Consider the following 15,221-nt stretch of genomic DNA (forward strand, 5'->3'; position numbering starts at 1 on the left):
CCACAGTGCTGGGTTACAGCCAGCCACGTGCATCATAGCCACCACCGCCCGGCTCGGTAAAACGGAGAGCCTCGTCGAGTCTCAATGTATGTATATTCAACTTCTTTCGCACCCGTACCTAGCCAATCGTGCTAATCGGATGGTGCGGGGTCGGACAACAAACTAAACACAAAAATCAGTGCAATGCCCTTGCGCAAGGGTGTGGTGCAACATAGACGAATAAAAACACCTGCCGTATGGACTTAACAGACGATTGTGGCAAGTGCTGTCAGCGAACAACAATAAAGGTGCCGAATTGCGCACAATGGATTGCTGTGGCAAGAACCACGCCCCGACCGTTTTTTGTTCGCTCGTTGGCGATACTCATTTAACCAGCTACTCGTTTGAAGCCGAATCGACCCAGGGGAGGACCACGTTCAGATATGCGTCACCGACATTGCCCCGCGAGCGAGGAGTCGAACTCGGTTCGCCGGGTTCGCTCTCCGCACGCTCAGCGCGCGCGTCGCACATTTACGCACAGCTCTATTTATAGACACGGACGCGGTACGATAGTGATCACCTGCTCGTACTCGAGCATAACAAACAGACGTCGAGACGTTGACCTCATCACATTATTTTTGGGGCTCCTTTCGCAACGGCGTAAAATTATCCAGGGCTCTTCCAGCCTCACGGACACTCGCGTCAACGGCGCGGATTTCGGCGGCGCCTTAGTTGAGGGAGCAGGCAGTCCCCTGTCCCGCGGCTGCGGTGTTGGGAGCGTTTGATAGGAGGTGGGCAGCGCTACAGACACCCCTCCCCCACCCCCCACCCGGCTATCCTCCCCATTCCTCCTCCCCTCGCCCCCTCTATTCTGCCCCGTCGCTTTAATGCATGCAGCCTTCGCAGCTGGAGTGCCCGACTTGAGACGCCGCTGAGAAGGAGGCGAGAAGGGAAGGCAGCGAAAGACGGATTGAGGAGGGGAGGGAGTAAAGGGAGAGTGGGGTGGGGGGAGGCACACGGGGAGGGGGGGGGCACACAGTGCAGAGAGGGGTGGGAGGACGAGGGGAGGGGGGAGGTGGGAGGGATGGGGGGGGGTGTGAGGTCCACGGCGCCGGGGAGGTGAGAAAGGCTCGCGAGTGAGTGCTAAGACTCGGCGCTGCGCTTTGTTGTGCGTAAACACGGGGCGTCGATTTATATGGGAGATCCTCTCTGGCCGGGCCCCGTTCACACCGCCTCGCCTCGCCCCGATCTCTCCCCCCTTTGTTATGGCGGAAACTCCGAAAAGGAGATGACTAATTATGACTTTGTTGGAGTCGTCATGGGAACCAGCCCTGCGGGATATTTCTAGCTGTTGCGCTATTTTTTTCTGGGACGATCACTGCTGCTGCTGGCTGCTGGCTGCTACAGACGCGACTCCAAGGAGGCGCTGGTGTGGTGTGTGGCGGAGGCGAGAGACGTGAGAGGAGCGAGAGAGGCCAGGGAGGAGACGGAGGAGCGCCTTCCCCATCATCATTAAGCCGAGCCCTGTCGCAATTATCGCCGCTAGCGTAGACTCAGTGACAGCGCGCCGCGAGTGGAACCGCACGCACGATCGCCCCCCCCCCGCCGCCTCGTCTCGTCCTATCCTTCCCTTTTCGGTTCAACTTTGAACAATCTGTTTTTGAGTTCTCGATTTCTTGCCTCGACCTCGCGTCTCCAAACCGCGAGCCGAACTCGTGACTCAAACGAAGAGTAAAGAAAAGACGCAGAAGAAAAAACAACAACAACAACAACAACCAGGCGCGCTGATCGAGGAGCGGCGCGAGAGGAACGAGCGAGGAGGGATCCGTGGCGACGGAGCAAGGTGGGCGGGAGAGACGCGCGCGGCAGGGAGAGAGTGGAGTTTGCTGGAGACACGGAAGTCGAAGTGACCTGGCCTCCCGTGCCGGGAGAGCGGAGAGAGATGGATGCTCGCTGCCGCCGCAGTCCAGTGTGCGCGCTCCTGCCGCCGCTGCTGCTGCTGCTGATGCCACTGCCCATGGTTCGTCCAGGCCACGCTGCCTACCCGCTCTGGTGGTGAGTCCTGCACTTTACTCATCGATTGCGAGGCAGTGCGCGAATCGCTCACGCGCTGCCACGGATTCACCCCCGCGCGCTGCAGCACGAAGAGGTTCGTTTGAATGCGAGAACAACAGAGGCTTGGCACGATGATGGTATTGTAATACCGGTGTTACGCGCTACTGCGCGGCTTTATGCAACACCTGTGATATTATATAGGGTGGCCCAAAAGTCAGGACACGTGTGGTTACTTCATTTATTTTAACACTGGCTTTAAAACATTTCAATCAGTTCATTATTTCAGCTAACATTCGATTCATCATTATTATTACTCTGAATATCTACCAGCTAACATTCTATTCATCATTGTTATTACTATGAATGTCTACCAGCTAACATTAGATTCATCGTTATTATTACTATGAATATCTACCAGCTAACATTCGATTCATCATTATTATTACTATAAATATCTACCAGCTAACACTCGATGAATCATTATTATTATTACTATGAATATCTACCAGCTAACATTCGATTCATCATTATTATTAATCTATAATATCTACTTTCTTCTCCCTGTGGGGTCACCTCAAATCTGTTGTTTATAAAACTCGACCGAGGACTCTGAATTAATTGAGACAACACAACATAATGAATGTTCAAAAAGTGCTAATATAAAAAAGTGCTACATTTATTTCAAAAGAGAATTCACGCACGTATTATGTTAATGGTAGCCAGATTAAATATGTGTTACAATAAATTAAATAACCCTTTGTGACTTGTGGGCCACCCTGTATGTTTGCATTTCGAGGTCATTGAGTCAGATTCCGTGAGAAAATAAGCATTCGTGGTGGTACGGGGCTTCCTAAACAGAGCACTGGGAAGTGTAGGCATCCGAGGGTGAACAACCAAAACAAGAGGCTGTCATTTAGCCCTAATGTGCCTCAAAACACCTTTCAGCAGGGTCATGCATTGAGACGTTTGGCCAATTCTCGTTTAATGAGTCATCTGATCCAGAGTTTGCAATTTCATCAAATGCAGTTAGATAATATTGGCTTTGCACACCAACATTGTCCAGGTGATTTTTGTTTTGTTTTTAAATAGCAGAGACGAATAGAGAGGTCTGTTTATACGATTAACCATTTTAAGGAGCGCTTTGCTGCGTGCGAGTGAAGCAATCAGAGTGCCCGGAGAACAACCCCCACGATGAATCCACCTGCCGTGGCCACTACCTCCTGGCCCCCTCGCAGTCTCACACACGTTTCGCAAAGATTCACGAACGCTTGCATCGAAGGACAACTGGGTTACAGACAGGGGTTACCTTCGCCAACACGGAAGGCGTCTGTTTAAATGAAGAATGTCTGTCTAATCTTATCGACAGAGTAAATAAGAGGTGGGGGGGGGGCAGTTTAATATTCTTTTTAAAAAAATAAGGGAAGATGCCACCGAGGTGTTCGTCAATCGAGCAGACGGAGCGATGAAACGGTCAGCTCGTGTGCAGGGGTTACGTGCTTCTGGAAGTTCATACTGATACTTTAAAAAAAGGATAATCAAAGTCCATTGATTATGTGAGGCTTCTGGACTAAATTTGATTTTTTTAAGCAACTCCTGGATTGGTTTAACTTTTTCTGAGTCTCATCAGCGGTGTTGTGACCCGTCAGGCATATACCGCTTAGTTTCCCCGTGTTGTAGGCAAAGAGTCAGTCGCGATCGTGGGCCTAGAGGACACAGTTCACGAGAAGTTGGCAACAGAGTGCGAACAAAATCGTTCACGACAAAAAACCCCCCCAGAAATATTCATCCGTTGAGATGCGGTTAAATGAAGATACGAATTAGCCCGGCCGCACAAGGGAGCTTCGTGGGAATATTTCAAGTTGGTTAACTCACGTGCAATTATAAAAATAATATCGTTCGTAAAGTTTATGGCACAGTCAAACGTTCTAAAATTGCTGTGACATACGCGGCCGTGTTGTATCCGGTGAGATCACGTTGGCCAACAGTTCGTTAATTGCTGTAATGAATTTAAAGTCTGTACACAACAAATGAATAAATGCAACAATCGCCCGTACAGACGTAAATAAATTGGGGCAAAGTGTTGTTGGCGAGGTGGGGGGGGGGGGGGGAATGTTGCCACCCCCACACCTGACCGCTTTAGTCTCCCTCATAGTGCTGATGTTTGCGCATCACGGCAGGTACACCCATTCATGGCGGAGTCGACCTAGGGAAGGCCCAGACATGACAGGTCTGGTTACAATGTTTGCACGAATGCTAGTAGCCGTAGCGAGGGGAATCGAACCCAGATGGACCCGGGGGGGGTGGTGGGGGAGGGGGGGGGGTTCGTTCGCACGCAGCGCTCCGCCCGAGACCCGCGCGCCTTTCATGTGGTCTGCCTTAAGCTGCTGGGGTGAGGAGGAGGAGGAGGGTTTAGAGACGCGCGCTTCGATTACATCAGAAACGACACACTTTCTATGCCCGCACCGCGTCGATGCGCTGCATTGAACGTACCGCCGATGACGGCCATGCAACACCGACACGCAGCAGCAGCAGCAGCATTCGGTGAACTCTGACGAGAGGACGCAACCCTACTGATGCAACTCTGGGAAGTGGAACCCGGTCTTGAGAGTTTCCGTGCGCAAATTAATGCTGGGAAATATTGGCTCATAAAAGGCCGATAGGCCGATGTGTCATTTGTTTTTTGCGTGGTGAAACGGATCCTTGTCTATTTATAATGCATTACCTATCCCTCTATGAGTGTGTGTGTGTGTGTGCCCATATGTAATTAAACGTATTAATGATACCGTTTCACTTACCCAGGTAAGCGTCGGAGACCACTGAACATTTATAATCGAGTACATTTTTGTTTTCGCGTGGGAGAAAAACGAATGCGACCCGGGACAAAATCCGCGCACATTGGACAGTGGCCCACGTAATGCGTGCGTTATGTGTGTCTGGAAGCCAACAGACCGATAGACTCGAGATGCATTTTTATTGTGGAGGGGCGGGGCGGGGGGGGGGGGGGAACACTGACACGCGCTGATCCTTGCGTGATCCGTCAACCCCACGGGCTCGCCGTCTCGCGCGCCACCGCGCTCGAGACGCTGATGGCGTCGTTGACTTTCTGGGCCTTACGAGCCCTCCTCATCGGGATTCCCAGTGCACTGAAAATGCTCCGGGCTTCGACTAAGCAGCTCAAAACCCGGTTTCAACGTTAGCCGGCCTCTTCAGCAAGTTGTAGCCTGTTTGGATAAACGCCGCCGAGAATGTGTAAATCACCCCTCGACAAATATGCGAGACTAAGCGGTTGTTTATTGCCGAGTTGCTGAATCGACGGACGCCGTCCGACCGCATATATTTCTGTTTCAGTTTCATTTATTCGGTTTAACCCTGCGAGCCATGCGGCTCCTGACTCGGCTGCAACCGCAACAAACAAAAACACGAACAAGAAAACATCTTAAAGTGACTACACGCCACAACAAAAAATCCAGGGGAAAAAAAAACAGCAAAAGTCTTCCAGAAAAAAAAAACACCGCATTTCAACGCTGTGCGCAAAAATCCCAGTGGGATGCAAGTCAAACAACAACAACCGTAAGTCATACTCATTGGTTCTTTCTGTAAAGTCACGCACGCAGAAAGAAAACTAAATCGAAATAAATCACAAATAAAACAAAACTAAAACAAATCACGACGTTTGTGTCGTCGGACAAACGCAGATCAGAGACGTCAGTCAGTCAAGTCAGCGGAGAAAAGTAAAGCGGGCAAGAGCCCACGTCGCGTTCCGAAGGCGAGGATCGCCCAGGTGGTCGAAGCAGCTGGCGAACGAAATGTTAGCCAAAGAGACAGGAGATGGAGCGACAGGACGATCGGTGAACGTGCACGAGTGAGATGGATTGTGATGTCTCGGGAGCGTGAGGGAAGGCGGCAGACGGCGGCGCGGTTGAGTCCTTCATCCAGCAGTGGATAGGCCATGGCTGGCGGCGATGATTACGCGAATCTTGATGTAAACGTGCGCGGAATCAATGCTGGTTCTGTCGCCAGCAGGGAGCTCGTTACCTGCGCCCTGCCTTTGAATGCACGCGTGAAGAGTGTCCACACGGGGAATTTACGAGCACGGATCGCTCGCGTAACCATGCAGAACTGTTGGGGGCAATTGTGTTAGCGAGAAACCTATTAAGGCCGGGATTGGAGCGCGAGTTGGGGTGGCCAGAACCACGCTCGACCGCCTTTGTCTCCGCAGTGCTGAAATTTACCCACGGGACCAAATTAAGGCTGAATCGGCTTAGAGGATGCCCGTGATGACTTCTTCCGCTGATACAAGTGAGGGCTGTAAAAAAAATAACTTAAGTCGACATTAGTAGGAACACACACACACACATGACCGCGCAGACGTAACCCCACCAGCTCAGGAGGTGAAATCAGCTCGCGTGGAGGTGCTTCGTGGGTTGGCACATCGTGGAGGACTCTGGCGGCGGCTTGGGGAGTCCTTCGTCCAGCAGTGGATTGAACATGACCGCTTATGATGAGGACGCCGATGCACTCCGTACGCAGCTGATGTGCGGAATATACAATCGTCCGTGAAAGTTCCTTCCGGGAAAGGTGCCCCACGTTTGTAATCGAACACCCCGCTGATTCGCTTCCCTCCCCGACGTGACGTCGGTTTCAGCACGCGGCTGTGTCAAGCGATCGAGTCCACAGCGCACACAAGGATGCCGATTTACGGCGCACGTGCGTCTACGTGATGTGCAACTTCTTTCGCCACCGTACGTAAGCCAAGCGTGCTCGTTGGAAGGTGCGACGTGCACCGCGGTGGTTTGCCCACCGCGCTGCGAACCCCGCGCCTGAGTTCGACACCCCAACCGGTTCCGCTCTTCCAGCCTCGCCCCCACGCCTCGCGTCAACAACCCGCACGAACGAGCGTGGTCACCATGTACGGTCAAAATAACTTCATTGGCAGACACGGCGTGTGGAAGGCTTAATCCATCCAACAGTAGATTGACGCCTGCCTACGCGTATTGTCCTTAGCGGCTGTTGGCCCCATAGCCGGCTGTCCGGAGTTACATATGATTGCATTTGTGTTTGACGTACGAACGTCAAACTCCAATTCAATCATCGTAAGTTTTTTTGTTTGTTAGAATGGTGTTCCTTTTCATGAAAACAAATATTTCGCCGACACGGGAATGATATCCAAAGAGTCTTGTTGCTGAAACGGTCATCATATACGCCAGATATGGAAATTATACATTCCTCTGGCGGTGATGCAACTATCGTGATTTGTAGTCGATAGCCGCCGATAACGGGTCACGTCCTCTCAACACAGATATACATTGATAATTATCAATAATTATCCGAGAATAAACCATTCGGGCTGTACCACGCGTACCATTCAGAGGAACGCCAGAGCAAATGCAAGCGACGCGTGCGACGTAACTGCATGGTGGAAGTGGCGGTGACGCCGGGCGCGAGAGCTGGTGGCGTCGGCTGACGGAAATGATAACCAAATCTCACTGTGAATATGGCTGGGCTGGGTGGGTGGATGGATGGTGACTGGCTGGGTAGATGAATAGGAGGTGATGTGGATGGTTGACTGGGTGGGTGGACGGCTTAGATGGGTGGATAGCTGGCCAGTCGGCTGGGTGGATGGCTGGCTGGGTGGTTGACATGAATGAATGGGAGAGGTGCATTGATAGATGGCCACTTGGCGCCATGGCTGGCTTGGAGGCTAGAGGGTGCCTGGCGGGAGGGGGGCTGGGGTCTCGGGTGCCGCCCCCCCCCCACCTCTTTAACCTCTTCTCATTCACCCCCCAAGAGCTCTCGATCCCGCATGACATAGAGACCCCGTGCCTCGCTCCGGTACCGACGCAATCTCATTAAAACGTTTCAGTGGCGACACTGACGTGTGTGCAATGTGTATAACGCGCGGCCTTACGTGAATCCGCTGCTGGATGAGGGCATCCCCACGCCCATGCGGGTCGTATGCCCTATTGATCATACTTTATTATGATGGTCAGTGCACGTTGATAAAGGCGAGTAGCATCGACGTTGGAGCGTAGTGCGCTTCAGCTCATCGCGTCGAGAGAAACCTCCAACACCTGTTGTGCATGGCGATGACCCATCCAAGCGGGATGTGACGAGATGTGACGAGATGTAACGCATTTGCGGATGATTTGGTGACAAGATACAGTACCATCGAGGGTTAGGGCCCGAATCACGTGGTTTCTTTGTACGAATGTGACTTTTGATCAGATTTTTCGTGAAAACGTGTGAATGTTACTCCTAATCGCCACAACAGTGGCACAAATCGCCAAGAGGGGTGATGATGATGGTGGTGGTGGTGGTGATAATGATGATGTATTTCAGCCGAGTCCACCAGATGTGAATTGGTAGCATTAAACTAATTTGAAGCCACGTGAAATAATGAAAATCGCAACCAGGGTAAAGGAAATATCTCACGTGATTTACGTAAACTGTGATCAACGTCTGCTGTTGAATGTCACGTGATAAAGTTTAAGTTTGTGTGTTAAACTGTACCCGGCAATCCGGGTTCGATTCCCGGTCACAGCTAACACCGGTGACGATTGTCTGAACCGGTCCTGCGCCTCCGCCTAGGTCGACTCAGCCTCAAATGAGTGCCTGGTGCGGTGTGTAAACATCGCCACTGGGGAGACAAAGGCGGCTGGGCGTGGTGCTGGCCACCCACCCCCTCGTGTACCCGTTGCGGCCTTCATAGGTGCTCGCTAACAACGCTCGCCCCAACAGTTTGTTAACATCTATAGGGGGATCTTAGTCTTTGTTTAAACTGAACCCTGAGAACATGTAAGTGACAAATAACAATTTTACCAACGTTTGTAGACGCGTGTAAAATACGAATATGCACGTTATAAAGTGATGAAGTGCTTCATGATCTATCGAGTCGCTCGTCACGGTAACCGTGGCCAATAATTGCGTAACTAAACACTACGAATTCAGAAGTGACATGATTTACGATTATGTGGCTTGCTCCCTCTTCATGTGCAGGCCACTATTTGCGCTGAGCCCTCTAAGTTTTGGGCGTAAAATTCAACTTCATAATTACTAACTTGATTCGGCGCATAATTACTATTATAATGATGCAAACGCCGCCTATTTAGGGTAACCCCAGGAGAGCCTCCCTCCTGAGTCTCAAGAATCGTGAGGATGCTGCACCACTCGGCTGATGATATTTACGAGTGGCATGCGGGAGTTGTGGCGCTGTGTTGTTTAGAGCGCATTGCTGAAGGACCCGCCCAGCCTGATTTCGATTCCCCGGCCTCGGCATAACATCGGTGGCGAAGCGCCGATAATAAAATCGGCATCCTTCCTGGGCTCTCCCTCCTGCGCGGTGCCGGCGCTTAGCGGCGTGGCAAAGTCACGGCCAGACATCGCCTCTGGAATCGAGGCGAGGGTACCTTCGTCCAGGAGTTGCTTGACCGTCAATGTAGCAGTAAATCCGGAGGACCGCAGAGATAACGGCGCATGCATTCGATGGGGACAACAACCCCGCACCTTCGCACATGTGCAGCGCAGAGCCTCGCGCTGCACCTGTGCTGATCAATTGGCCGCGTCGAAGTTGAGCGTCGAAGGATATTGACCGCTCACCGCGCAAGATGCGGCGAGGCGATTGTGTTGTTCTATCGGGAAGGGATCGTAGCGTCCGGCTTCCATTCAAGGCATGCGCGTGCTACAACGAGTCGTCAGCGTGCACACGGTGCGCAATGTCCTATTGTGTAACAGCACCAGGACAGCATGCTCCTGAAAAAAGTGTTGAGAATCTGTGAGGTTTTCCAGATTTAAATACACCTCATTACGATCTCTATGTATATGTGTGTGTGTGTATGTGGGGAGCGGGAGTGTAGTGGTTAGCGCACTGCGCTACGATCCTGGCGACCCGAGTTCGATTCCTGCTCACGGCCAACACCAGTGAGAATTATCTGAACCGGTCCTGGGTCTGCCCTAGGTCGACTCAGCCTCAAATCAGTACCTAGTGCGGTGTGTAGTAAACATCGCCTCTGGGGAGACAAAGGCGGCCAGGCGTGGTGTTGGCCACCCACCCCATCGTGTACCGTGCCGGCCTTCATAGGTGCTCGCTAACAGCACTTGCCCCAACAGTCTGTTAAGGCTATACGGGGGATCTTTGTTTTGTATGTGCGTTCGTCTAGCTGCGTGAGTGTATTAATCCATGGGCTCAGATGTCTCATTTGTCGGTACCAAGGTGGATTAACTTTCGTGGTTGCAATGTTTTTTAAGTGGCCCAAAAATAGAGAATTATGTGAGAACCATTTGAATTAGCGATATGATTAAATGCATCACTCTTGTTCGCTGTAAGAATGAATCGTATGCGCGTGTAATCGCTACGTGTGTAAATGTTGCCTGTGTTGTTGGAGTGTGAATTTGGATGCGGTCTTCTTCTACGTTCGTCTACACGCGTGTTGAAGATACACATTCTATTTCCGGCATACGGCTAACATCAGTGACGAGTGAATATCCCAACCGGTTCTGCCACAACGAAACTCCCCAAGCCGCACTCACCCAGCGTGGTGAAGTATGGTCATACAAGCCCCCATCACGACCCCCAAGCAGTGGATCGGCTGTAAATTTATTATTTTAATTAACTACTATATACTCTTTTCTGCCATATACGAATGTATATATATCTTACCAATAATCACTTCATGAAGCTGGCCTTTACTTCCAGTGCTGGCTGTTTATCCAGCTGGTTCTGCTTATTTTCTGCTTTCCATGCACGGCTGATTGGGACCTACGGATTTAATCCGCCTTACAATTGTTGATTATTTATTATGAATTATCACCATGAGTAACAAAATATTTAAAATCCTAACTCTAACCAAAAGCACTGTATACATATCTTAATAATACAGTATCGCTACATTATATAACCAAGTAATAATTGTTGACACTATCACATACCTAAGCATGTTACGTGTCGTTGTGTGTGTGGACATGCACGACACATAACGCAGTCGATTATATGAGCCGGTGATTAATGTTGAACTTAGCCCGTGGGGAGAAGCCACATTAGATGAATGTCGCCTATAAATCGTCATTTCCATTATCTAGATCATCTCCATCGTCTGGATCATTATCGTCATCTCCATCATCTCCATCATCATCATCATCGTCGCGTTCACTCATCTCGCTCACGGCATTCACCTATGCGGTCTTGCTCAAGTGTTTCACGAGTCGATTGAAACAGCGCGATACAGTCTACAGCTCGTCTTTACAGTAATTGTATATATGTACTGTCTACAGTATACAATTTAATACGGCGCGCAAACTTGCGTGGTCCGCGTGCGCAGACACAGCCTACAACTGGTGACGTGAACACAATTCAGATGACACACGGCCACTGCTCGATTGGCATATAGAAGGCAATCGTGGAGCATATTTATGCTCAATTATGATTTAATTACGTGAAAATAACATTTGTTTTAATAGATCGCACGTAAGAGTCGATAGGTGTTTCACTGTTACCTAAGTGTATGATTGAATCCACAGATTAACGATGGATGATTACAATTATAATAATAACCGTGTAATCTTTAGAAGGAATGCAATAGTCAATACATTGGTTGAAAATACTAAATCGTAACTTGTTTAAATGTACAGTAAAGTATACATTAAAACTTTTCGTGGATATGGAACAACACCGCCGGCAGTTACGTTAATGGTTGTAACACATGCACACGCGTATATACATACACACACACAATGCTCCCCCGTGAAGCCTTCATAGACTGTTGGGGATAATGCCGTGAGCGCGCACCGATGATAGCCGGCACGGTACACGAGGCGGTGAGTGGCTAACATTAGACCCCAGTGCCTTTGTCTCCCTAGTGCTAATGTTTACACACCGCACCGGATGATAATTGAAGGCTGAGTTGACCTAGGGGATACCCAAGACCGCTTCAAGATAATTCATCACCGATGTCGGCTGTGAGCGGCAATCGAAGCCGGTTGCCGGGTGCGTGGCGCAGTGCGCTAACCACTGCGCCGCCACAACCGACAACAAAACACTCGAACGCATTGTCAACAGTAAAAAGCCCTTCTAATAATAATGATGATGATAATGATGATAATGTTGACCCTGTCATTTATTCCGCGAGGTCACGGACTGGGTATCATTGCACCTTTCACGCGTCGGCGTTGCGCGTCGCACATACAGAATGATGATGCCGTGCGCTTATCGATTTGTATTCTCTACACAATTCTTGATATAGAGTTAAGTGATTTATCATGAAATATATACATAAAAAAATGACATTATTCCGTACATCCCGTAAAGAGTTATGCATTACCGTCATTCTCAGTTGTGCCCAGGTACAATTGACAAAAAAAATCAACACATTCGTCAATAACATTGTGGCCTTAAAGTAACAAAATATATATAATCGTGCTATGAAGAAGGGTAATTGACCGAAACGTCACGTCGCCTATTTGATCTCTTTTTGTTCTTTTAAGGCAACGGTTATTGACGGACGGATGCGTTGAGTTATTTTTCTCCACATAATTCTCATCACTGCGCTTGTGTGGCAGTGAACACAGACTGTATTCACACCGGGTTATGAATGACAGCATCCCACGATAGCACCCACGAAACCATGGGACAGCGAGTTACGGTCGATTCGAGTCCAATTGGTGTCTCTCAAAATAGAGCAGAGTGACGTTTCCACGGCTCGCTCGAGATATCCAGTTATCGCACGCCTGAATAGCACGGTTGGCAACGTACGGTGCGAAAGAAGTTCAACATCGTACATGCGTCGGGTGAGATCTGCAGCTCTCTCCGTGAAACACTTCGCCAGGCAAAGCTCAAGTCCGCGTCGCTGACAGATTTAAATATTACCCGTGTTAATGTAAAATTAAATGTTACATTTATATCTTTCCGCTGCCTGCAACGTGTCTTGATTGTGACCCGTTTTTTATTAATGATTTATTTTCGCGTCCAGAATGCTGAGCTAGGGAAGGAATTTAGGCCGGGCCGTTGAGCGAAATTTCCCTAGAGAATTCGAGCTCCGAAATTTCTCCAGCCTGAATTTCTCAGCCAACTCGTGGTAATAGATTGTATCCATAATAAAGGGTTTTTTTGGGTTAAATCACGTAAATATAAACGTGTCGTTAAACCCGCAACCACCCGGCACAGCCGATTAGTAAGGTTTATCACGTAAACAGAACGTGCCAATTAGTTGCTACTTCAGCACACCGGTGTGTTTGAGAGTAAACCCACAGCGTTTACAATTCGAGTACGACGTTTCGCCGGTGATTACAACCAGCTTCATCAGGCGAATAGCCGGATTTGAGAAGAAGTCTTTCTGTTAGGCTCTCGAATAGAGTAAATGTGATGCAATAACTGCGAGGCTACCGAGTGCCAAGACCAGAGAGGGATTAACGTCGTAAATTATTGGTCGCGAAAGCCGAAGTGTTAATACTCAACAGGCGTTATGGTAAACGCGCTGCCTGGACGGGCATCCCGAGTCCAAGCTCGGGGTGCCCGTGCCTCGTGGCAACTCGATGTGCGTCAGTGTCCACGGGGCTCAGACGCGGGCCTGCGCTGTTCTATTTGTTTGGAGAAAAATTTACTTGCACACGAAAGGTGTACCAGCACTGCTGCGTGGCGGGGCTATTGTACACATTGGCGAATATTTCATTATCATCGGTGGGGTTTTTTTGTTTGTTTTGGCGATATCTGACCCACGTGCGTGCGTGCGTCCGCTGACTTCGCATGCGCGGCTGCACTAAACTCTGCGAGCAATGTTCACATCCCGCTCGACGTACGAAAATGAGCATTCGCAAACGACCAGCGAACCTGCCTCTTTAAATATATACACAATGTCGCTATCGTGTACGCGTGGCCGCAGTTCAGATACAGTACTGTCTCGTCAATGTAAGGATATCGTGTTGTTACAATGTGATCGGCTGTACGTTCTCGTGACTTGACATGACATCCGCCATGGAAACGTGGACATTTTCCACCAGTGACTCAGGGCTGCCAGCGGCGATGATGTTTGCTCGCTCTCTCCGCAAGACGATTGCTCGTAGGCAGAGACCACGTGCGTGGCATGCGCTCACGTCCCGGGCAACGTGTTGGACGGCGAATGCAGGAGAACCGCACCTCCAAGTGTGCAACAACAGCAACGCTAATAATAATACTACGACGACTACAAAGACTTCAAGGCATTGTCTCGCTGGGTTTTTTTTCTCTCTGTCTCTTTAGATCTAGTTGATCGTGATGTTTTTAAGTTAACAAGCTAGTAATATTAATAATGGCCTTTGTGTGAGAAAGTCTCGCCGAGTCTTAACGATCTTTTCAGTGATGTGTTGGGATTTCGATTTAAAGCTTTCGTGACTGCAATGATTCATCTTCTTTGGTTCTTTCGGTAAAGTGACTTTACCGAAAGAACCAAAGAAGATGATGTGTTGGGATGTTTGGTCAATCCTGTGAATGAGATAGCGTGCATGTGGGAGGTTACTTGGAGTACCCGGAGAAAATTCACCACGCATATATGCTACGAAGAAGGGCCATTGCCCGAAACGTCACTTATGGTATACTTTTCCTAACAATGTCACAGTGTTAGTGAGCACTGTGTTGAGGTGTTGAGATTAAAACACGTACCGCTCCGTACATACCGATTCAAGAATCCATCGCTCTACCGCTATCTCTTGACCAACTTCACAGCCCAATCCAACAACACCTGGAATTCTCAGGAAGTCTCCCAGCCTGAGTACTGACCAGGTCCATACCTGCTCAGCTACCAACATTCGATATCGGGCGCATTCAGGGTGATTTGGTCACATGTTTACAGGAAGTAAGCAAATTATGAAACGAAATATCAACCAGAGTCAAAGTCAAGTCGTTTTCCTGCTCAACGGAGATATTGGGCGACGCTCATCTCCATTGGCGGCCCTGAGTCAGGGGTGGAAATTCGACATTCCTATGGCGGGGAACATCACAATCAGTAGCATCAGTTTGAACATTCCACGCTGGTCTAGACTAAATGGCGTGTTATTCTTAGGCTGCTCCCGGCGCTTGAGGCTATGGAAGGCATCCCTCGCGTATGAGCCCTGACATTTCAAAGGTGTTTAGGTCTTGTGCAGTGAGTGTCCACGTCGAGAAGAAAAACCTGAAACGCCAGGCGACCGAGTAGAGAGATACACCTGCCACATTTCTGGGAGGC

General features: G+C 49.6%; 1 protein-coding gene across 1 annotated transcript in view; it reads left to right on the forward strand.

Annotated features, from left to right (window-relative positions):
- The first annotated feature begins 1,074 nt into the window (after positions 1 to 1,074).
- Positions 1,075 to 15,221, forward strand: part of LOC116938687 (proto-oncogene Wnt-3-like) — a 30,767-nt gene continuing 16,620 nt past the window's right edge. The window contains exon 1 of the mRNA XM_032946171.2: positions 1,075 to 2,034. Within this exon, the coding sequence (XP_032802062.1) occupies positions 1,922 to 2,034 (113 nt within the window). The 5' untranslated portion in view covers positions 1,075 to 1,921. The remainder of the gene's footprint in view (positions 2,035 to 15,221) is intronic.

This window comes from Petromyzon marinus, chromosome 4 (genome assembly GCF_048934315.1).
Source record: "Petromyzon marinus isolate PM22_M1 ecotype Great Lakes invasive population chromosome 4, UKy_Petmar_22M1.pri1.0, whole genome shotgun sequence".
In the NCBI taxonomy this organism is placed as follows: Eukaryota; Metazoa; Chordata; class Hyperoartia; order Petromyzontiformes; family Petromyzontidae; genus Petromyzon; species Petromyzon marinus.